This window comes from Alosa sapidissima, chromosome 12 (assembly GCF_018492685.1).
Source record: "Alosa sapidissima isolate fAloSap1 chromosome 12, fAloSap1.pri, whole genome shotgun sequence".
NCBI classification, from domain to species: Eukaryota; Metazoa; Chordata; class Actinopteri; order Clupeiformes; family Clupeidae; genus Alosa; species Alosa sapidissima.
In genome coordinates this window covers 4,115,427-4,139,912 of record NC_055968.1, presented here as the reverse complement: position 1 = coordinate 4,139,912, position 24,486 = coordinate 4,115,427, and the positions used below count along the sequence as shown (strand labels likewise).

Below are 24,486 nucleotides of genomic sequence, written 5' to 3'. Positions count from 1 at the left end.
ACTCAAAGTCACCATGAGAAGCAGTGGGCAGTTACATACTGGGAAGATACCACATAAAGAGGGGGATGAGAGCTGTGTGTGTGTACGTGTGTGTGTGTGTGTGTGTGTGTGTGTGTGTGTGAGTGTGAGTGTGTGAGAGAGAGACTGAGAGTCTACATGTGTACATGTATTCATACTTATGTAAAGGATCATTGTAACCAATCACATTGGTGTATCTAATATAGGCGGGCCAGAGGCAAGCTAAACAGATGACGGCAGCGCTGCAACGAATCAGTGAGTAAACATTGGTCATAGTGTTATCCAATTGCGTCGAAGTCCGGAATCAGTCATAAACATTGGTCGTAGTGTTATCCAATAGCGTGCAGTGAGATTTTCAAATGCATGCTTGGTGCCGCCCCTCGAGTTGGGCCATTTTCATTATTCGTGGCCAGACCCTTAATCTTTCTAGATTAACAGGGTCTGGATTTTCCAGGCTACAGGAAGCGACCGAGGGAAACAGAGACATGTGAGTACCTGTACAAACACTGGATGTACACTGTTTCTTCACAATTATTGAGTTAAACACACAAATTGGTGTCTCGTAAGGATCCTGTTTGTGTTGCACAGAACTTGTAATGACATTTTGAGTCTGTTAAGAGGCACAAACACTGTCGGAAATCTGCCCCCCATAGCCTAGCTTTGTAGCTCCCTGGTTGTGCTTGTCACTAGCATATCAACTAGATCTATGTAGCACCTATTTTTCTATTTATCATTTGTCTACCGACAATACAGTACCGACAGTCACAGAAGATGATATGGCACACACTGCATGTAACAGATGGGCAAGTTCTTTTCACGTAGCACAATGATTGTCCATTGGAGACTGGTGTTTTGTTGATAATGTTGACAGCACAAAGGACATTGTGATGAAGTCAACCTCTACAGGCTGTCCTCAAGAAAATAATCACAGCTCGCAGAACAGGCATAAATTGCAGAGGAACACAAAGAAAAGCATGGTGAATATTGGAATATACTTCAGAATGATGATAAACAAAATAAACTTGTTTGAATCAGATGTCCAGCATGATTTCCATGGTGATTTTGTGGGGCTGCAAGGGTGCACAAATGTAGGACTGATGATATAGATGTCAATATAGATGCAAGCTTGTAACCCAAAAGCTGAATGAAAGGAAGAATCTCAAGGTGACATTCAGGGTGATTGGTGAGAGGAAATATTTAAAACAACAAGGATCCCAAACTACTGGATCAAAACGAAAAAGAGAAAACAATGACCAGGCCAGGCACAACCCCAGGCTGCAATCCAGGAGAACATTTCCAAAGCAATCTGAAGTAGAATATGGAACAACAGAAGGGCAACTGATAAGAGAGAAAACTCTAGAATTGTGCATGACTGGTGTCATCAATGCCCAGGAAAAATAAGGTCTAATATGTGAAAATGTAAAGAATGGAATTTCACTAATAAAGTGAAAAGAGAAGTGAAGTGAGAAGTGAGGTCCGCTCTAGCGGTATACTCTTTGTATATTTTTTAAACTCTATTTTAGTATAGGCTATTCTAATTAAGTAGGTAAATTACAAGTTTTGGCTACATTGAGTGTGCTAAATGCCCCAAGGTCTGCTGTCCCTCTACCATCTTTCCATCCCCTCCACAACCTTCCTATCTCAGTGGCCAGGAGATCTTGGATGAGTACAGATGGTATCAGGTCAAGGTCTGCTGCGTGGGGTAAGGCAAGTGCTGTGAGGCAAGGAAAAAAAATTGAAAACATAATGTATCAAGATATTCATCACATAATTTAAAAAAAACAACACTGCTACAGAAGAAACAAAGAAAAGCTAATCATATTTCTGACTCACTCGTGTATGGGGGATGTGATGCAGCCATGTTCTCAGGCTCTCTGAGCCCCTCTGGTGCAACGGTGTTCACCTTCACTATAAAATTCACAAGGTGTGAAAAATAAACAAGTTACAATCAGTCCTGTATGGTAAGGAAACATTCACCATATGGATTTAAAAAAAAGAAAATCTGATAATGGCTTCTGGTTTTCATCTACAGTATTCCAGAGAACCAGTATCTTTCTCATTACTGACTTACTCAGGGCAAAGGGGTTCCCGTATAGGCCAGGGTCAGATACCAGCTGTCCAAGTCCAGGTTCTCCTCTCCTGACCGTACCTCAGGCCTGTGGTCCTCCATGCAGAGATGTGGGTCAGTCAGGCAGCTCTCACTCCAGCCTGATAAACAGAAGATCCCACAGGAGTGAGCAAATGTAGCCTTGAACTCTGTTTCCAGTGTGGTTTCACTGTGGGTGGTGTACACTAACAAAATTTACTGTCATAGGCATAACTGAAACATTTATCACTGACTTACTCAGCGCGAAGGGGTCCCTGTTGACCAGAGTCTGCTCCAGGCTGACCACCCTCTCTGCCTTCCTGAACCTCCCCAACTCAACGGTGTTCACCTTCACTATAAAATTCACAATAATTGTTGTTGTTTGTAAAATCCCCCACATGACTTGTCTTCGTGTATTACTAACGCAACTCCAGCACCTGGGCTACTGGACAGCTCCTGGCCAGCCACCCAGACAAAACAAAAGCAAAAGCCCCATGGTTAGGGGGAGGCGAAGAGGTGGAACCTCGGATGGACCCATCAACTGGCATCAGGGCTCCTCACTGGAACTAGAAAAGAACCTTGGCGGGTAAAAGATAAGATCAAACTGATATGTGATTGTTCCATCCACAGATTTGGACCATGTTCAGTTTTGCATTTTATTCAATAGTATTTGGTTAGAAAACTTAGACTGTCATACAGACATATGAATTAGATATGCGCGGATGGTCTATTATTTCAACCGTAACTGCACCAACGTTTTTTGACCAATTTTCAAAACCGCACCCGCCCGCCATCCGCTGGTTGTTATTGGTGATGCGGCGCTGCTGACGTGAGGCTAGAAAGCGCTTGCCTGTTCTAGGAAGACTGATCCAATGCAGCAAATATATTAAAAGGATAAAGTCCTACGTTGGCTATAGCCTATCCCCAGAATATCAGCAGCAAACTCAGTCTCTGTCTGGCAAACCAGTCTCCAAATAAAACGCACATCGGCCTGCCCACAATTTTGTTATTATAATAAAAAACGCAATGTGGCACATAATTTCAACATGCTGCTATTTAGCCTACTAATTAATGCCTGTTGTACTTTATTTTTTGCAAAAAGAAAGAAATCCTTAATAAAATAACAAGTCATTCACATTATAGGCTACTTTATGCACTGTCATGTCAGGGTGACAAGCCTGTTCTGAAGACTCCCATTCATTTTGACTGCATGAAGAGAGCGCGTCTTTTTCAGACAGACAGCGCAGTTCATTTTATACCAGCAGGCCGATGGACAAACTATAGCGCCTTGATATTAAAGAAACGACGACTATTAATTCCGAAAGTCCACCGCACAACAGTGCAACGTGCATGTTCACATTTTTAGTAACAACCGCCAAACTTGCTTGCTTGACTTACACATCTAAGTTTTCCGACTATTTTTCTTACCTTCTTTTTTCCGCTGTGGATGTTATTGAGCTTGTAGAAGTTTTAGCTCTTACGTTCTGAACATCTCGCACTGCCGTTGCCCGATGTCATTTCTGAGTCATATCACTCCATACTCTGTGTCTCTTTTAAATGCCTATATTCCCTGAATGGTAGGCTACAATGACCGTCTCATCTACGAGATGTTTAGGCCTCCTCCAATACTGGCAGCTGGGCTCATAGGTTGCAGATTTGCTTAGTGGCCTACCAAGGCTCTGCAACGAGACGCGACATGGGAGATGAATCATCGGTCAACTTGCACTGTAGCCTATTCTACTTATTGCACACCGGAGAGGAAAACATGCTGGTAGGCTACCATAGGCTACTTGATTTAAAGTTTTTGTTACCTTTAGTGTGTGTGTGCGTGCGTGAGAGGGGTTGCTCAGTGAAACATCGGAATACACCAATTCCGCAACACCATCTAGTAGCCTAGGCCTAAACAAAGCAGCATGCATAGAGGATCTAGGCCAAATTACTGCCTGATGAACATTTTAATATTTCAAAGTTTGCTCGTTTTTATCGGATGTAGGTAACACAATTTAACAATGTATAGGCTAGGCTATATATTTTTTTCATTTGATTGGTTCAACCGCCACCCGCCCGAATTTAATTAAAATATTATATTTCTTCACGTCATCCGCCCGATCCGCGGTTTAACCGCGGAGTCCGCGGCTGTAACCGCGAACCGCACATCTCTAATATGAATATAAACAGCATAATCTGAGTGCTGAGCAATGGTTTTGAAAAAAAAAAATCCATTGCATTGTATCTTATCTGATCGGCCTACTTCATTATTTCACGACCAAAAATAAAGCTATGATTTACACAATTCCTTACTTAATGGTAGCCTGAAAGCCAAGTGTAACTTGGTAGGACTGGTAAGTGTGCATAACGAGATTCCAGTCGGATCGGTCTTTGCGTTGCACATGTGTGTCGACGAAATACGACGTACTACCATTTAGCAATGCTTTTGCAGTCAGCATCATAAGTAGTTTGCACCAGCTGGCCATGCTAACACATTCATGTAGCTAATAAGAAGATTAGTTGGCTGAGGGTGCTTCTTCGTTTGCATCTCTTATGACGAAGACGTGAGCTGAGGAGCGGTAGTGCGGTTGAGTGGTCTCTAACGTTACCTCTCTCTCTATGGCTCTGGTCTCTACGTGATCATTTAGCACTCTATCAAGAAAGCTAGCGAGTTAGCTTGCCATGTAAACTAGATAATCATTGGTGGGCTTATGAACTTTTAAGGTACCTCACAAGTCAACAACCTACAAAGTGTGATGGAGCCTGCGATGGAGAGGTAATCGAATGAACAAACTCGATTAGAATCAGATTCAGAACCGATTAGTGGGGAAACAACATCTGCTCTGCCTTTGTACCTTTTAAAAGTTGTAAGCCTAGTACTTGACCAAAAACACCAATGGACTAATCGCAACTATCTTCACACTTGTAACCTCGCTACAGATTTTTCTTGGATGTACTAACTTTACAATTAAACTCAGTAATGCAACCGTGATTGCCGTTGCTGTTCAGGGCTTTGCTTTTACGCAGATATTGGCCTGTTGTTGCATACTGTACCTCTCATGTTTTGGCATTGTTATGTAGATGACGTGACCAAAGATTGCCTTGAGCTGAGCTGCTACAACAGACCAACGGGTGGAAGGTGAACAGAACACGTTGCCTTCAGCTCCAGTGATGGATACCTGGACGCCCAATCCTCGTGCCAAACCTTTCATCCCGCGCCACCAACGCAGCCTCTACCTCTCATGGAAATACAAACTCTCCAACAAGAGGGCTATACGACGATTCTGTCAGGTGTGCCTGGTATTTTCTAATGCTTACCATTTTCACGCAAATACCGTGTGTTCACGGTTCATTCCCAACTAGACACAGACTGTGTATTACTGTAGGCCTAGTTGATGCTCATTTGGCATCTAACTATCATGTTATTCCTGTTGACAATTTGCAAAATCTCTTGGTGTATTCTCATGTACTCTGTATTTATGGCAGGCTGGTGCAGTGCTATTTTTACTGGTGACAGTCATTGTTAATATAAAACTCATACTGGACACCAGAAGAGTGGCCAGTGAGGAAGAGGCTGTACAAGAGTATGGTGAGTTGTGTTCAGATATTGCCAACCCTTCTACATTACTCGTTAGGAAGTTTTGTTCAAGAATGTACACTTGCTGTTCAGGGAAAAAGTTGTAATATCTGTAATATTTCATCGAACCACGTTTAGTTTTGATTACAGCTCCCATTTGCCATGACATTGTTTTGATAACCTTATGCAACATCACAACATTTATATCCATCTAGAGCTGCATTCATGTTTCACAGAGATCTTGTATAGATGGCAGGAAAATCGAACCACTGCGTAAAGGCTTCTCCAGAACACACTGGTGGCCAGTTTATGTGTGAAAATGATTCCTAATGCCCCCTGAACTTCTTTTTCATCATTTGAATAAATTAATTCTGATATTGTCATCTTAGAATATGCATGTGCCATTAGGGAAGAAAAGGGGATTACCTGGTCATTGTGTACATTCAGGTAGTCATCCGACTTTTGATAGCCACATAATATAGCTGAATCTAGACCTGCCCAGTTGAGACTTGTACAGTGGGCACTATGCCCATCACTCTGTAATTGGGTAAATCTGGAGTCATCAGACCACATGAGTTTTCCCATTGCTCCCTAGCAGATAAATGCCTTCTTGCTTATCAGCCTCACTATGGTCACACAGCTATAGAGTACCGAAGCCGTGACGTAGCGTTTTCAAGGCAGCAATTTCACTGGATCTAAACAAACAAATCAAGTGGTGGCTTTCTTAATCTATTTAGAGAATTTTAAAACGTTTTCAAGATGTTAGTATATTTTTTTTACACTGTAGGAATCACACTACAACATATATCCATACCAACACGATCAAAATTGCGACTACAGAGTTTTATTTTAGCATTTTCCTCCGTAAAAGAGACCTGCATGTAACTTCACAGCACACGGTTAAAATCCATAATTTCACGGACGTGTCTTGGCTTTATTTTTTTGGCCAAAAACGTCACACTTAACATATTGAAGAGGTTCATTAGGCTGTTTCTCTGTAACAAGCCAATAAGGTAAATTTTTGTGTACCTGACAAGTTTCGGCTACCTTGCTTCTGTAGCCATCATCAGAGGTGTCACGTGATGTTGGTGTGACGTCGTCTGAGATGTGTTATATGGAGTTTTCCATCCCACCTGATGTGGTGGGATGGCTGTGTCCCCTGGGGAGTACCTCTGGTGACTGAAAGTTAGAATGGTGGTCATTTCGGTTTTCATTTCAGTCCTTGAGAACTTTAAATTATTTGTAGGATATTTACAACTTGAGCTTTGTATGCAAAGACACAGAATTCAGAGTTCACACATTTTAATAAAATATACTTTTGGGACTCCCTGCTAATACTTTTGGGAATGCAAACGTTTTTTTATTAGTATTATTTAATTTTACACTCATATGGCATGATGACAATATAAACACAGCTAACAATGGTATTAAATTGCAGTAGCCTATGATTAAATGTAATAGAATATTCAACTAAGGTAGACTGCTGTTGTTCACAGCACTAAGCTATTTATGGTTACTGATATAGAACTACTCCGAGTCTCTGGCCCTCTCTTGGAGCCAGGCATAGTGAGCTGGCCCTCAAGTTTGGGGACCACTGCTTTACAACATTAGGAAGATCAGACCTTATCTGACACAAGATTCCACACAACTTCTTGTTCAAACCATGGTCATCTCCAAGCTGGACTATTGTAATTCACTATTAGCTGGCTTACCCGCTTGTGTAATAAGATCATTACAGCTGATTCAGAATGCTGGAGCACGCCTGGTCTTCATTCAGCCAAAGAGGACACATGTAACTCCTCTCCTAGTTACTCTCCATTGGCTCCCTACAGTAGCCAGAATTCAATTTAAATCTCTCACTTTGGCCTATAGGACACTGACTGGATCTGCTCCTAGTTATTTTAATTCAATAATCAAGGCGTACATCCCCAACCGCCCACTGCGGTCTTCTGATGAGTGTCTGTTATGTCGACCAGTCATAAACACTAGGTCTAATTCAAGACTCTTTTCCTCAGTGGTTCCGTTTAAGAGGGGTCTAAAGACATTCCTGTTCAACATGTACTTAGTTGTTTAAGCGCTTCTTATGCGTTATGGTTTGTATAATATTGTTTTATTTCCATTAGGCTGTTTGATTAATTTGACATTATTGTTTATTATTGATATTCTCCTTAATATAGTCTTACCATGTCATTGTTTTTATATTATTGATTGAATGGACATTATTGTTTATTATTGCTTTTTTCTTTTATTGCTCATTTTCGTTGCTTATTTTATTAGGCTATTGATTGAATTGACATTGTTGTTTATTATTTCTATTCTCCTTATTATAGTTTGACCAACATTCTGATCTGTTCCCTGTTATATCAAACAAATCCCATAAATATAACCAGAAACAGAAACGATCCCACATGTCTACATTCAATGCTATGAAGCCACCAGGCTTGTGCAAAATTCCAGAATTGAATTGAAACTGGCTCTTAAATTCCAATTCAATTCTTGAATTTTACTTGCATTTCAATTGAGGTAGCAAACAGGAAGCAGAATTGCAATTCGAATTGTGCGCAACCCTGGAAGCCACTTCAAAAGTTTGTTTAGATCCAGTGAAACTGCCGTCATGGAAAGGGAAAGTCACACTTCGGTACTCTATTAAGTTCCAGTCCTATGAGTTCTTTTGTCATACTGTATGCATTGAAATGCATCCATCATGAATACCCTCTGTACAAGCCTTTGGACGTTATGAGCTGTTGTTGGTTCAATCTTTTCATCTTGATGGTATATTATGTTATATATTTCAGATTTAAACCCCATAGAAAGTCTTTTTGACACACTGAAGAAGACTTAACAAATGGTTGAGTCTCCTGTCATTATTTGGCAAAAAATCATGCAATTGTGGACAAAAACAAATATTGTGAAGTTGCATAAGTTGAAACAATGCCATTGTGAATGCATGAATGTGTGCCATAATCATAACAAATGACAATTCAGTGAATATTTGGAAGGCAGTTCAATGACAGTTTTATTTTTGTGTTTATAACAAAAAACAAATGTTACATTTAAGGGACATAAGGGCTGTCAAAAAAGGTAGTGTTATTTATACTGCCAAATGTTATTGTCTTATATTTATTTTTGATATAGTTATCTGAATTTGAACTTCTACATATTGCTCTCTAGATGATGTGCTGCCTAATATGGAGACCCCAAGAAGACCGTCCAGTGGCCGCAAGGTTCTTGATATTGAGGTGTACTCCAGTCGCTCAAAGGTCTATGTGGCAGTGGATGGAACCACTGTGAGTAAGCCTACATTGTTTATTTAGCAACTCTTTCCAAATAATGTGTGTTCATCAATTCCCTCTTAATTCTACTGTTACTTCCTTGCAAAAAAACAGGATTCAGGAAGTCCTCTTCATTGATGTTTGGATTATTGTTAGAAATTGCCTTATGAAGTGTCTGATTTTATCAGCATGTGATATTATATAGCAGAGGTGTGGACTCGAGTCACATGACTTGGACTCGAGTCAGACTCGAGTCACGATTTTCATGACTTCAGACTCGAATTGACAAAATTAGAAATTACTTGTAACTTGACTTGGACTTCCATGCTATTGACTCGACTCTGACTTTGCCCCTTTGACTTGTAATGACTTGACTTGCGGCATGGGTAAAATTATTTGTGTTTTATAAAAGCAACTATTTTCTGCCCATACCAACTTCAGCAGCCTCAAGTTTATCGTTAACGTTACACCTGCATTGCAACGTTATTTTGCATGGAATGCAGGTCTCTTATCTATTGTGAGAAGGGATGAACATCACTGAACATGCTACCATTTGTTGTCTGACTTGGATCATGTGATATTGTGATGGACCTCTGATCCCTTTGATGTGGTTCGATGGGTTCGATATAGCCTAAACAATTTAATTTGCTTCACAGAGCTAACCGAAACTATCAATACCCATATCAGCGTTGTGCTTTGCAACATAAATATCAAGAAATGTGAAGGTAAATAAATGTTTATTCACCTGGTATTGAGTAGCTTAGGCTATGGCCTTCATCAAGATGTTCGTTAATGCCTTGTTATTGTATACTCCTGCGGGCATATTTATCCATAATCCATTCAGTATATAAACTATCAAACTACGGCATAACATAACGGCTATCTGTTGGCTACTTGGACAGGAGTAACATAGTTTGGAAATAATTTTAAGAGTGCAGTGCATAAGGATTCCGAAATAACTATGGTGGCGGATCTTGATGTGCACGATATGAGCGCTTGCAGGGGGGGGGGTGTCGTAGCTTTCATTTGCAGTTTTCTATCGCTCATTTGCACGCCAGTGGGGGCCGCAAATTCTGTACTGGACCGTGTTGCTGCTGAGAAGGTCTCACACACAGAGGTTAGAAGGAGGATGGCTTTGCATTTTGTATCAAAATACTTTAAAGGTGTGTATTTTTGTAGTTTAAAAATACTGCCAATTATTTTTGGTAAAACCAATAGCAGAGGTGAACAAAGTAGCCTACTGTACACAATTCCTTAAGTGACCGTACAGATACACCTTGTCAAATATTACTCCAATACAAGTGAAATTTGCAAAGTCAAAATGTTAATTGAGTTGAAGTAGAGAACTACTGTTTTTAAAAATATTCAAAAATCAAAAGAACAACCATTTTTCCTTTTTAATGTAATATTTTCACGAGTGCATTCACACTGATAATTTTGACAACAAAGTGCGCTGCAAGTAGGCTACACGGATGGTGCACTCATAATGGTAAACAAGTTGAGCATAGAACGCTGGACACTCTTCGCCCCCAAATAATAGCAACAGCCAACAACATATTTGGGGACATTGAGTACAAGGCTCCAGGCATCCCAAAGTGCTTGGAGGAGAATATACTGTAGGCCTAGTTCTTGACTTGTCAGGGACCAGTTGGGGCAGTTTCATGTCTCTGTTGCTGAGAGTTTCGATTGTCAAAAGGTCAGAATCGCCAAGCATCTTGTAGGGGCTGTTTTTAAAGAGTAGAGATTGTCTGTGCTGTGAGACTCATGTGTTGTGTGATGCATGCATACTTGGTACTATGTTTACATTCCGGCGAAGCAGCTATTTGAAACACCTGAAAAGCTCTTGTGTTATGCTGCTATCCATTTGGCTAGCACTGCCCGAGTTATGCGCAAACGTGATGTAATTGCCTGTAGCACTTTAGCATTCCAGTTCATCTTTGTGGGAAAGAACATGGACACCACCAGGGCAGCAGCTTTCTCAGTAGTGCTGGGCGCTTGCCTAGAACACGAGAGCTAGCTTGTGGCTCATCTAAACAAGCTACGGGATGATTTACACTTGCGTTCATATTCATTCATAGTCATTCAGACTAAGACAATGCATGCAAGGAGGCAAAAATGCTTTTGCTCATCTAACTCTAGGGGAGACAGGGAATAACCCATTTTCATACCACATACTTGGTAGGCTACTACCTACTTGGTAGGCTACTATGTTCACATTCTGGTGAAGCACAGCTACTTGGGCGAAGTGATTTGCAAGCAGCACCTGAAAAGCTCCGGTGTTAGGCCTACTTCTTCAAACCCCAAGGAGCATTGATTTCCCTGAATGAAAACATAGTTCCAACCAAGTAGCCTATGTATGCTTACAAAAGGGCTGTGTCTCATATGACATTGTTATTTGTACACATTGTAAATACAAATCACAGCATGTAAATAGGAAATTCTTTTGTCACTATTGGCACTTGACTTGGACTTGCTTGGAACATCTCTGTCTTGGCTTGGGACTTGACTTGGACTTCAGTGTTAAGACTTGAGACTTACTTGTGACTTGCCAAACAGTGACTTTGTCCCACCTCCAGGGCTGCCAACTTAACAAAAAACCTTGGAATGAGATTTGGTGGGGCCAACCAAAATTTTGCTGCGGAAATTTTTGTTTGGCTCATTCAGCATTATACCGTACAGTAAAAAAAAAAACGTACATCAGTGGTTCTCAGGTGTAGGGACCAGGCATGGACGGATTATGAACTTTCGGGCCCCTGGGCCCACATGTATTAAGGGCTCCCCACTAATTGTCGCATATGTGGAAGCGGGGTTTGGGGGTCCTCCCCCAGAATTGTTTTTATTTGTTTGATGTGATTTCCTGTATTCTGGTGCATTTTGGTAGCTTAGAAATCTAGACACACCCTAGCGGCAGCAATTTACATTTGCTTCCAGGGCTAGTCTAGCAACTTTCCGTTGGCTTGTGAGCTCGAAAAATTAAACTTCTATCAGGCCAATCAAATCGTCTATAGAGTCGTTAGGGGGGCATAACATAATGATTGATGGCAGAGTTGCAACGGTTTGGCTTGAATTCCCTGCTACTTGAAAACAAAGCAGATGGATATTGCTGTTGGCCAACAGTGTGACACGAGTTAAGCTTGTTTTGAGATGGCAAAAGTTTGAACTAGCCAACTAGCTCCGCTGGTGGGAAAACGCATGGGACTCAGTGCTGTCCTATTGCGTGCAGAGGGAATTTTAAAGACAACCGATTATCCCGCCCCTCGGACTGAGCACTGCGAACGGTGAGTGCCCAGAGCCTACATTTTAATGTGGGTCTGGCTCGTCAGGCTAGCATTTTGGGGATGGCCAATACTAAATTCAATGAGATTCATAGCCTACATCCTGATGTGTTGATATTGAGGCAATGATTCCATGCAAAGGCTTGGGCTTCAGGGCCCCCTGACACCTTGGGCCCCTGGGTCTGGGCCCGGAAGGCCCGTGCAGTAATCCATCCCTGGGACCAGGGTCCCAGAGTTAAATGAACATTGGTATGAAAGGGATCTAGCCTACTACTAGGACCATGGGCATCGGAGGCATTGTGAAAGTCGGTGGGACATTTCAGAGTGGGGGTATGGGGGTCCTCCCCCAGAAATTTTTTTTTGGACTAGATGCAATTTCCTGAATTCTGGTACATTTTAACAGGTTATTTAGATACTTCTATATAACAAAATAAAGCCAGCCTACGAAATTAATAAAAAGTAAATCATGCATAATTTAAAAATAACTCAATAGGCTACTTGACTATGCAATAAGGTTTCCATTACAGCACCGCAGACGTTCAATGAATGCATGAAAGCGGATGGTTTGTTTGAAATCCCGACACACTTTCAACCACATGGAACGTAATAGTGATCATCAAATACCTCCCCAGAGTTCAGTGCCCATCAGTCCCAACATTTAACAATATAATCAAACAGTCCAAAAGTAAATTAAATATCAAACTAAACCGAAAATGTCATGCTTTTTAAGGCCTACCAGTATGCCGCTCCAAGAAACTCATGTCTCAAAATAAAACTCGCATAAGAAATAAAGGGCTGTCTCAAATACAGTCCTGCCCCTAAAGGCCTGTACTTTGTCTTAAGACCCCGGCCATAATTTGAGGATTTACAGTATCTAAGTAGACAAACTTAACCTGACGGCCAATGCGTGAGAGTTGGCACCTATGGGTCACCTCTGTTATATAGTCAACTGTACTGTTTAGATCTTCATCCTGTCTCTGTTCCTGTTTAAGGTTCTTGAAGATGAGATGCGAGAGCAGGGCAGAGGCATCCATGTGATCGTCCTTAACCAAGCCACGGTAAGGATTTCTCAAATGGCTCACTTGGACACAGCATCTCAAACATTGTTTCATATCTCTTTCTTAGACTTGACCTAAAATAATGGTGATTGTTTTGAAAGCATTGTTCATCAAAAACAATATTGGCCACTGCTAAATTACTGTGCTGTCTAAACCTCATTAATCTGTGTTGAAGGATAAAGTTCTTTAGACTAATCTTTATCCCCTAGCTCTGCTGGACAGAACTCCATTGTCAAAATGTCCTAAAGAATGGCTGGATTCAACGCCTATTACTACTCTATACTCTTAATTTGTTATCTCTTTATGTCTGGTAATTGTTTGGAAACAAATTTTCTATGTTCGGAGTGTTGTATGTCCAGTATATGTTTCAGATTTGTGAATGTATACAAATGATGCTACTTTTGGTGATGGAAAAGGCTGGTATTACTGCATTAGTGTGTAAGAATGCTTATGTGTGTATTGGAAAGCAGTGGTGTATGTTAGCAAACAAATACAATTAGTTCCATTCTGTAATTTTGTTTCCTTGCAGGGCCACGTCATGGCCAAGCGGGTGTTTGACACATACTCTCCGCATGAGGATGAAGCCATGGTCCTCTTCCTTAACATGGTGGCGCGTGGCAGGGTGCTCATTTTCACCATTAAGGTTTGAGTTCAGACTTTTTGCTTTAGTCTCACATTGTGATTCTAGTGTCCCTAAACTAGAATGGTACTCCATGAAGTACCAAATTCTGTGTCTTGGAATGTGTCCTGTATTGTTATTCTGGTTGAGCAAGCACAGAATAGTTTTGGGTGAAGTATTGTTTTGTGGTGTTTTTACAATGTTGTCTTTTCTGTAGGACGAAGGAACGTTCCATCTGAAGGAGTCAGCGAAAAACCTGCTGAAAAGCCTGGGCAGCCAGGTGGGCATTGGCCTCAGCTGGAGGGACATGTGGACCCTGGTGGTCAAGAAAGGAGGTACAGTAAATGGGGAAAGACATACTCATTTACACATGCAGACAAGCACACACTCTCAAACATGTCCAGTCAAAATGTGTTTAGTCAGTTACTGGTGCAAAATAACAATGAAGATGCATTTTAGATTTAAACCTAATGTTAACATGTGAATTGAGTTACGGTTAAGCTTTTATAAATAAGACCTGAAGTTGGACAAACCCCTGACAAGTAGTTGAAGGGTCTTGGTACAGTTGGTGTGTTTTAAGCTTTTTTAAAATTGAAGTGTCTTGTTGACCTGTTTGTCCTCAGGTCAGGTGTACGGAGAGAAACACTCCAAATCCCCAGCCCTCTCCACCTGGGGTGACCCTGTGCTGCTGAAGACAGAGGTGCAACTCACTGCGTCAGAAGGTACAATAAGCTGCACTCTACCCACACCACCTACATCCCACATATGTGTGGGATAGATCTGGCCTTGATCTAGTAGGACTCTGGTACCTGTTGTGGACTGCTGTTTCCTCTGCCTTTCTATTATATCACAGCATTGTTAAAAAAATGATTGTTATTTCAGTCTCGCAGTGGTCAGTTCTGAAAATGGTGAAACCTTTCTTTAAAATTCTCTGTCCCTGTCAGAGGCCGAGTGCCACTGGGCAGACACGGAGCTCAACCGGAGACGGAAGCTCTTCTGCAGTAAGGTGGAGGGCTACGGGAGCATCTGCAGCTGCAAGGACCCGGCACCCATCGAGTTCAACCCTGATCCAGTAAGCCAGCAGTGCGCAGCCACAGCATGTCCTATGTGCTATGTAGTGGAACACACAGCAGACCACAACGCATCAAAGCTGATGGTTAATTGTGTGATTACAGGATAACATTCATGTATTTTTTTTTTTTTTTTTTTTTGCCTTTTCAGTTGCCTGTCAATAATGTCCACAATGTCCCACTGGCAGTGATAGCAGGAAACAGGCCAAACTATCTTTACAGGTTAGTTGTTATTTTGCTGAATGAAATGGCAGCCTCTTTAACTTTAGCCTCCTGTGGTCATTGGGTCAAAGGTGGTGATTGGTTTTCTGCTTTGTTTCTGTTCTGAGATTAAAAAAAAAAAAAGATCTGCTTCGGTATTTGTGAGTTAGGCAGACATACTGTATGTGCGGTCAACTTGTAGCATTCTCATTTGTTTTCAGGATGCTCCGTTCACTGCTCTCTTCCCATGGGGTCAACCCTCAGATGATCACGGTCTTCATAGATGGCTACTATGAGGTATCAGTGTGCTCTTCACTCAGCATTTACTACTGAGCAAGTATACTGTGTAACCCGGCTTACAGCTCCCTCTGTGGCCAGTGTGCTTTTAGGATGATTTTTTACCAATACTGGCAGGTTGACTCCCTAATTAACATAGTTGAAAAATATCCAGTTCTAATGGATGTTATACCCCGGTGATAAGACTAATGTTTGAAAAGATGATATAGCCTACCTGACGTGTGTTTCTACTGTATAGGAGCCCATGGATGTGGTGGAGCTGTTTGGCTTGAAAGGGGTCCAACACACACCTATTAGCATCAAAAATGCACGGGTGTCACAGGTAAGGTCAACGCAACCAATGGAAAGGAATGCTGCTTCTCGAATTCACTTTTCCTATGTAACAATTAGCTTACTTTGGGGGTTTTTTGCATTACAAGCTGAAATATATTCATCAACCCTGTTTTTAGTTATTTTGTCTAGACATTCTTGCATATGTACTCCTGTATATTGAGGGTTGAATTTCATGCCCGTCTTTTCTGTTGTGCAGCACTACAAGGCCAGCCTGACTGCTACGTTCAACCTGCACCCTGTGAGTGCCTTTGGTCCACATCTATGTAGCAAAAAGAATTCCTTATGCTGTCTCACTCCCTCTAACCACAAAACTCTCTTCAGTCATTGAAGTTTATTCAACCACTTATAAAAGCAGAACATTGGCAACATTGGTTATTTTGAGTGTTTTTCTGAGTGCTTCTAACTGCATCATATTTCTAGTAATTAGATCAGGGAGGTTCTTGGAAGAGCTTCATCAATGGCAAATATTTTCAAGTGTAAAGTCATCTAAAAGAAGTATACCTCAAATTATCACTGTAGAAATGTTTGTCTATCTGCTTGTAGAGAGTCTGTAAGACTCACTTTATTGTTAATTTGTGATTTTAGGATGCTGAATTTGCCATTGTGCTGGAAGAGGATCTGGACATTTCAATAGATTTCTTCAGGTAAGGAGCTGTCCATCCTGGTCTTTGTTGTAGTAGAGAAAATCAGTCACTAGGGGGCAGTAAGACCTTTTGATGCAGTGTGAATGGAAACCCTCCAGCTCATTAAATGTACACACACCGGACTGGTGGTTTGCCCACTGCTCATGGTGTTTAACTTTTAACCAGAAGTCAGTCCCTGGAGAGCAAACTGCAACGCCTGGACTTCTCCCATGGAGGGTTAAGCTGTTTTTCTACAACTCTAAAATAGATTTCCCCTGGTTACATAAGTGTGAAATAAATACATAAGTGTGAAGTTAGTACGCTGTGTAGACACACAAACTGCCAGTCTTTAAAAAAAAAACGTTCTTTCTGGGAATTGAACAAATGTTCCTGGTTTTGCTTAAGCCTTTGCCTATCTTGTCAAACTCTGTGGTGAAGGTCCTGCATTTTTCATGGCTGTAACTTGTTCTAGCTATATTTATGATGTTCTTCTTAAGAAGTCTTAGCAGGCACTTTGTGTGAACTGTGCAGCAATAGTCATTATCTTCACCCCAAATTACACTGTAATGGTGGCATTTTAAGCTCGCCTCATCAAGGCCTCTTTGGGAAATCATATTCAGTTGAGAGAGTATCATATTGGTCTATAGAGAAAACCACAGAAATTACATCAATTACACCATTCAGACATGAGCATTACATCTCAATTGAAATTATTAATCTAATCACAAATGAAAAATAAAAAAGTAGTGATGGTAATTTTGATATCAATAGTTAGTAGTACTTAGTATATTATAATGCAATGTAATATCTTAATTTCTAATAGTAAATATAAGACAGCAGTGACAGTACATCATGGATTCATGAAAAAGATGGAAATTTGTAATTTCTCAAACCTGGATAAAAATGAAACAGATAGACGGATTTGATATACTTTATTCACTAAATATCTGGAATCTAGAATTTACATTTCTTCAAATGAGTGTCAGGAACAAAGAATAAATAAATAGCCTATATGTAATCTCCCTCAGGCGTTAAGTGCAGAGTATTGTTCTTGTGTGTGTGATATTCTATTTCTCCCCCTCTCCTTCTCTTCTCCTTCTCCAGCTTCCTCAGCCAGACCATTCATCTGCTGAGAGAGGATGACAGTGTCTATTGCATCTCCGCCTGGAACGACCAGGTCAGTCTGCCGCGGTGGCAAAGCACTGCTTCAGTGGTTTACACAAATGGCAACTGGTTTTTGGATTTTCCAGTATTACATCAGTATTGTATTACACCAGTATTGTATTACACCGGTATTTTCCAGTATTGTAGACGTGCGTTATCACAGTATAGTCATGTTATACAGCTCAAAGCATCTGTAAGTGGGTAAGATGGCACCTCTGGTTAGTATCCTAGCTAGCAGTTGAGCACAATAGGAATCCACATGCTCCCTTCTGTGTGGTCTGACTGAGGAAAAGAAATGGCAACCACAACCCTCTCTCTCTGTTTGTGTTTTGATTTGTTAAACCAGCTGCAGCCTCTGGGCTCGGCCTTGAGTATTCGTTTGAAGTATTCCAAAAGTTTGTATTGATTTAACACTCCACAAGTTTGCTATGAGAAACAATAGTGAACATACATAATTCAATTGATTTGCTTGAAATTGTTAATCGTGTTGACGTTTGTGATTTGTGACTTTGTGGGCAGCAAGGCAGAATTCATAAGTGAAAGCGGCTGCTGTAGTGCATGTGTTTATAAGCTTGCTCTGTCCACCTGAGCTACCTCACCTGTGGCAGAATTGCATAAGGCCATGTTGGGTGTGTGAGGAGAGGTTTGGTGTCAGCCTGCAAGGCCAGAGAGGACCCAACAGAAAGGGTCTGTCACGGCGCTGTCAGGATGGACTTACTGGCCATCAGTGTCATGTCCATGAGGGGATTGGGTGTGGCAGGCAAGGATCCATGCCCTCTTATGGATATGACCACACTTTTGTAGCATTCTGTAACATGTTTTTAGCACACAGTAAAAACGCAATGAAACGGGAAATGAAATATGTAATAGTTAGATTATATAATAAGGTAGTCCACAATTTAAGGCAAAATAAGTGCTTTAACAAAAATGAATCAGTATTGAGAAACTATATGCGACCTTTGTCTTCTCTTTATGTCCAGAACATATATGATGATCTGTTTGTCACTGGAGAGTGATGCACTTAGGGCAGTGTGACTGTGTGTCCGTGTGGTGTGTGTTTGGGGGGATTGTGTGATAGTAAAGTATCTCTGACCGCCTGCAGGGCTATGAGCACACGTCAGAGGACCCGGCGCTGCTGTACCGTGTGGAGAGCATGCCTGGCCTGGGCTGGGTGCTGAAGAAGAGCCTCTACAAGGATGAGCTGGAGCCCAAATGGCCAACACCAGAAAAGGTACTGCAACAAGCCTCAACCGTCCCTTAGAGGATTTATAATCTCTCTTTCCTCTGACCATCACAGTTTGTATTTAAGCACAGACAATCTAACCAAATGTCATACATTGCACATTAAACATGCAAATTGCTTACACATTCATTGCATTTAGCACTGTCATTTTGCTTGATATTGTTTTCATTATATATCACATCAGCGTCTAAACTTTGAGTTATTGGAGTAGTGTTAATTTGTCAAAATGAGAATTGTTAATTAAAGTATGACAAAAATGCCAGGGTTTGATAAATTAGGACAATTTGTCTTGGTGAGAAGCCGCATCAGCACCACACCCTGTTTAAGCTGTTTCTGGTGGTAATGTGTAATAGTATTTGGTATGTTTACTTGGAGAGTAATTACAGTTTTGCTTACGTTTCCTTGTCAACGAGAGATACTTGCTTTTGTACAGTATGTGCACTCTTAAAACTAATGTGTTGTCCCTATCTGGACAAAGACGTGTTAAAAATAACACAAGTTGTGTTGCTTTCAACGCAAGTTAGGTTATTTTCAACACATACTGTGTAACATATAACAAAAGCAATGTGTTGGAAACAGCACAAACTTTGTTGTCCCTATTTGGACACAGAGATGTGTTAAAAACAACGCAAGTTGTGTTGTTTTCAACACATTTGTTTTAAGAGAGTGTCTGTCTGCACATCCGTATTTATATGTTTGTATGTATTATGCATATGCATATATATGTGTATGCTTATTTTTATGGATATGTGTGTTTCTGCATTGCTGATGGTGTGTGTGTGTGTGTTGCAGCTGTGGGACTGGGACATGTGGATGCGTATGCCAGAGCAGAGGAAGGGGAGAGAGTGTGTGATTCCAGATGTGTCGCGCTCTTACCACTTTGGCATCATTGGCCTCAACATGAATGGATACTTCCATGTCAGTACAGCTCTCTCCCCAAAACATTCACATTTCATGTAGTATGTAGAATGTAAGAGACAACCCAATCTCCATAGCTGTGCTTCTAGTTTTCATGCTGGTCTATTTTTTTGTAAAACCAGCTTGAAGGACATTGATTAATATCTACCGTATGTATGTAGTAGGCACTGAAAACAGTAAATATATATTTTAAAATAAGCACCATAACAAACAAACTTTTTCTTCAAATGACTAACACGGCTGTTTTCATCTTTTGTGTAGGAAGTGTATTTTAAGAAGCACAAGTTCAACACTGTGCCAAATGTCCAGCTGAAGAATGTGGATGGGTTTGTACGAATTCCATTTCTGTTCTACTAGTCCACACAACTCTAGTCAACCTTGTTGCTAATTTAAGTTCAACACTAAAGCCAGACATACAACAGAACTGTCAACAGTGACAATGTAATCATTGTGTGGAAGTCTGATCCAGTGTTCTCATGCACTCATGAAAATAATTTCCACTCCGATAATATCATTTGCTATAAAAGTGTGTGTTTAATGTCCCCCAGCCTGAAGAAGGACGCCTATGAGCTGGAGATTCAAAACCTGTTACGGTAAGCAATTTGAAAGTTTAAGAGCACTCTGTACAGGAAATACTCCTGTGAGCCCAGTGAAAGGATATATGCAAAACAAGGACTGATAAAAACAAGAGCAGGTGGAAGTGAGGAGTAATAAAACAATGGTGTCGCTGTGAATATGGAAGTGGACAGGAGACTTGCTAAGACGCAGGGCTAGCAGGGAGTGGACACAGGCCCAGTAAGTTCCACTGTATGCTTTATAGGCATGTAAAACTCTGCAGTGGGTAAACAGGGAGCTTTTGTGAGGACAGCTAAGTGCTGAGCTCAGTGGACGCCCAATGAAACTGTATTCAGTTGAGCAGCTGGAGGCACAGAAAAGGACTCCATGGAATGCACCAGGGCCGGTCTCTTGTCAGTTTAGGAGATAAAGTATACAGTATGTAATGCATAAGGCTCACGTTTGTGTGTGTGAATCTGTGTGTGTGTGTGTGTGTTGACCTTTAGGGATGCTGAGATTCTGGACCACTCTAAGAACCCCTGTGAGGACTCCTTCATCCCTGATACTGAGGGGAAGACGTATGTCATGTTTATCAAGATGGAACAGGAGAGCGACACCAACACTTGGACTGAGTTGGCAAAGGTGAGGTGTGAGCACAAGGACGTATTTCTGTTGTGCATGTATGGAGAGCCAGAATGTGTGGAACACATGTAGCAGAAAATATGGAAGTTGAGACGAAACAGTTATTGATATTAACAGCCAGATATTTGCTTTTCAAAAGCTGTAGTAAGCTGCTGTTTGTTTGTTTGTGTGTGTGTGTGTGTGTGTCCTCATGTAGTGTCTACATGTGTGGGACCTGGACATGCGGGGCAATCACAGAGGCCTGTGGCGCCACTTCAGGAAGAAGAACCAGGTGCTGATGGTGGCCGCTCCCTTCTCCCCTTACTCGTGAGTATTCACTTCCCAATAGGAAGAGCTCAGCGCACCACCTTATGGGCATTCGCCATGTGCCCTGCCCTGTGTGCCAGGGTCCAGTCGGTTTGGTGTGCCTCCATGTGCCCTGCCCTGTGTGCCAGGGTCCAGTCGGTTTGGTGTGCCTCCATGTGCTCTGCCCTGTGTGCCAGGGTCCAGTCGGTTTGGTGTGCCTCCATGTGCTCTGCCCTGTGTGCCAGGGTCCAATTGGTTTGGAGTGCCTCCATGTGCCTGATCCCTCTGCTCCTTTGCTCCAGGTCCAAGAAGCCCCCCCAGATCACTCCCATCCACCTAGAGCCTCCACCCAAAGAGGAGGGGGCCCCCGTGGAGCAGATGTAGCCCCCGGCCCCGCTGCCTTAACACACTCCGTCCGGCCTTACAGCACCACCACCACCCACGACCCCCACTAACTGCCCGGTAAGCCTCACCTGAGGAGGCCAGGCAGCTGTTGGGGAGGGGTGACCAGGGAATGGGAGGTCAGTCTCCACCATGCCTGCTTGCGGGGACACTGGACTGAACGAGCACCTGACATAATGGCCCCAAGGAGGAGGCCGGTGTTGGGTGGACTGGGATACTGTCTGACTGCACTGTGGGCACAGCTATCTTCAACTCTCACACAGACACTGTGTGTGTGTGTGTGTCTGTGTGTGTGTGTGTGTGTTGAGGTACAATGGAATGGTCTGCTGTGTGTCTGTGTGCGTATGTCTCTGTGTGTGCTGATTCCTCTCAAACATAGGCATCTAAGGGACTGGCTGAAAACACTACTGAGAGCTTTTCATCCTGTAAATGCATTTTAACTTAAGTCTATTTATTTTGCCAGTACTGGACTAAGCAGTGGTTTATTTTATTTAATCCACTTTTATACAGAAAAGAGAAGAAAAGCCTAACATTGCTTAAAGTACATACATATATTTTTGGAGGTAAAAAAGTGAGTGCATTATTTTACAACATAAACTGAAAACCGTGTGTAAGGTACCTGAACTGTATTGCAATCCTCAGATGAAAATCATTGAGATGATGGTTGTATCACACTTTAAAATCCTAATTCCAATCAAATGAAGGGATTAGGAAGCAATGATAAGTACAAGAGTTCAATGTCATATCACTATTCCTGCTGCACACTATTAAGCAATAGTGCACTGTATCTGAAATCTGTAAGCCCTTAATAAGGAATTCTTTAGTTCTGTCAATGTTTCACTTGAGGGCAGCCAAACAAACTAACACTTGAAAATTATGTTTTTTTATTGTTTGTTTGTTGTTTTTATTGCATATAACTCTAAAGTTTGATCCATGAAAGTATTGCTGTGTGATTTGATTTTTAGAATGTTCCGGCAGAATCAGACTCCCCGCTACTCCCGTAGGGTCTTTTTCATTCACTCTTTTTATTTTTATTACCTGTGGCACCAGATGGTGGGATGCGTTTAAAGTCATGTGCTCTGCAGTGCTTAGTTTTGACTTTGCTGTGTTGTGGGTTTTTAAGCACGCAGCTGAGAATGGTTCTAAATGATGAACAATCTTCCTATTGTTGTCAGTAGTATTTCTAAGGCATCGCTGAACAGTCACAAGGTACCTTGGCCTTCTGCACTGTGGATAATGTTCAGTGTTAGCAGTGTGGAAAAGATCATTTGAATGACTGTTGATGAGATTGTTATATAGTCTCCTATATGTGGACACCTATTATGAATTTCCTTTAATGTTGCAGTACAATTTGCTTTTCTTTGCAATGGCAAGAACGGCATTTGACATCAATTGATGTATGCCACTTATACAACTGTGATATCACATGTTGGTGAAATCACTAAAACATAGTGTGGACACAACTCCTGCTGGTCTTGGTCACCCAGCAGGGTACAATTCAGTTGTTGACTTGTTTTTAGGAACACCTGGGGATGTGATGTCTGGAGGACACCTTTTGTCTTTTTCAGATACTGGGTTCTTCTTTGTAATACCTTTTTTGTTGATCTCCTTTTGAAAGTATTCACTGAATAAATGATCTTGTTTATAATAAACCTTGCCTTCGTGTTTTTTCTTCTCCATTACGGTTGGCCTTGTCGTCCCCTTAGAATAAAACTAATTATACAAATGCCTTATCTGACATTTTTGTCAAAATTGAGTTATTGACCAATTCTTATTCTGTGATGAATTAAGAAGGTGAGGTGATTCTTGTAGTTGTATGCCTTGTTGGACATTATATCTAAAGAGGTTTGTTCCGCTTATCAGTATAACTCTGGAATCCTAAAACTTTGAAGCTCAATATCTCAGAACGTGGATAGAACCATAATTCTAAGGGGACGTTGTGTCTGATCTGTCCTTCCTCTCTCCTCGCGTGGTTGTTACTGAGGTGTTCTGGAGGGACACAAGGTGGCTCTGCCCTGAAGATCTGTTGTCCGCACAGCAGACACAGTGACGCTGTCCTCCACAAGGGCACAATGCTGAAGTGGACTACAGAGGACCTGTCCAGGAACTTCACCCGTGTCTCCCACTGTGTTTATGGACGAGGAAACCGATTTGAAGTACAAAGAGGAAGAAGTGACAAGCCACACTCTAAGGAAGGCCAAGACAAGGTTCCCGCGGATCCTTAAAAAGTATTAAGTCTTAAATACAACTTTCAGGTTTTAAGGCCTAAAAAAGTCTTACATCGTCTGGGATGTCTTGAATTTTCGAAAGGGAAGTATTAAATTTGCGTATGGGACCTCCAGGCGCCAGCGAGTGAAATGTCTCCATCCCGTTTCGTGTATTTAAAACGCAATTGTAAGTGACAGGCTACGGGAGGAAGTGTAGTGGTTGCAGAGTGAAGATATTTTTCACGGGTGTGGTTAAAGATGTGAAAACGGTAATAATACAGAATGTACAAATATGCCTGACGTTTTCGTGGTGTAGCCGAGGCCTGAAATACGCAGGTAGCCTACGTGAGCGGGAGAAAGAGTTGGTAAGCCAGTTAACAATAGGTTGGCCATACGTTCGAATTTAGGCCAGACATGGATTTTAAAAGCCCTGTCCGGCGCAGCCTCAAGCCGGACGCGCATTTGTCCTCCTTTTTGGAGTTGCGCTGGGCATCTACAATCTTTGCTCGGACGCAGAATCGTTTCACAAACTATGGACGCAAAGACTGCTGGTCAAATTATGTTCAGTGCTTCTGTCACTCGTCTGATAATTTGCTGCGGAACATATCTGTCTAAGTTATAATACCTGTAATATCTGTCAGCAGCTTGCTTGC

The 24,486-nt window shown here is 41.7% G+C and overlaps 1 protein-coding gene and 1 long non-coding RNA gene across 2 annotated transcripts; one reads left to right on the top strand and one right to left on the bottom strand.

Moving 5' to 3' along the window:
* Positions 1-412: 412 nt before the first annotated feature.
* Positions 413-3,941, bottom strand: LOC121677985. Its single transcript, XR_006021124.1, has 5 exons — positions 3,533-3,941; positions 2,363-2,458; positions 2,090-2,226; positions 1,852-1,926; positions 413-1,732 (listed from the first exon to the last, which is right to left on the bottom strand). It is a non-coding gene; the product is annotated as an uncharacterized LOC121677985 (long non-coding RNA).
* A 539-nt stretch (positions 3,942-4,480) lies between these two features.
* On the top strand, positions 4,481-23,278 carry pomgnt1 (protein O-linked mannose N-acetylglucosaminyltransferase 1 (beta 1,2-)). Its single transcript, XM_042057235.1, has 22 exons — positions 4,481-4,868; positions 5,174-5,383; positions 5,579-5,681; positions 8,841-8,956; positions 13,209-13,274; positions 13,804-13,917; positions 14,111-14,228; positions 14,517-14,615; positions 14,838-14,965; positions 15,115-15,185; positions 15,386-15,461; positions 15,700-15,783; positions 15,991-16,032; positions 16,380-16,438; positions 17,522-17,594; positions 18,684-18,812; positions 19,617-19,742; positions 20,004-20,068; positions 20,291-20,335; positions 20,804-20,939; positions 21,136-21,245; positions 21,527-23,278. The coding sequence occupies exons 2-22, from the start codon at positions 5,264-5,266 to the stop codon at positions 21,606-21,608; spliced, it is 1,962 nt and encodes a 653-aa protein (XP_041913169.1). The 5' UTR covers positions 4,481-4,868; positions 5,174-5,263; the 3' UTR covers positions 21,609-23,278.
* The last annotated feature ends 1,208 nt before the right edge of the window (positions 23,279-24,486 follow it).

Coding starts and splice junctions, on each gene's coding strand:
- pomgnt1 (XM_042057235.1), top strand. CDS start 5,264: ATGGATACCTGGACGCCCAATCCTCGTGCCAAACCTTTCATCCCGCGC. Junction 8,957..13,208: donor TGGCAGTGGATGGAACCACT/GTGAGTAAGCCT, acceptor TTCCTGTTTAAG/GTTCTTGAAGATGAGATGCG. Junction 14,966..15,114: donor TCGAGTTCAACCCTGATCCA/GTAAGCCAGCAG, acceptor TTGCCTTTTCAG/TTGCCTGTCAATAATGTCCA.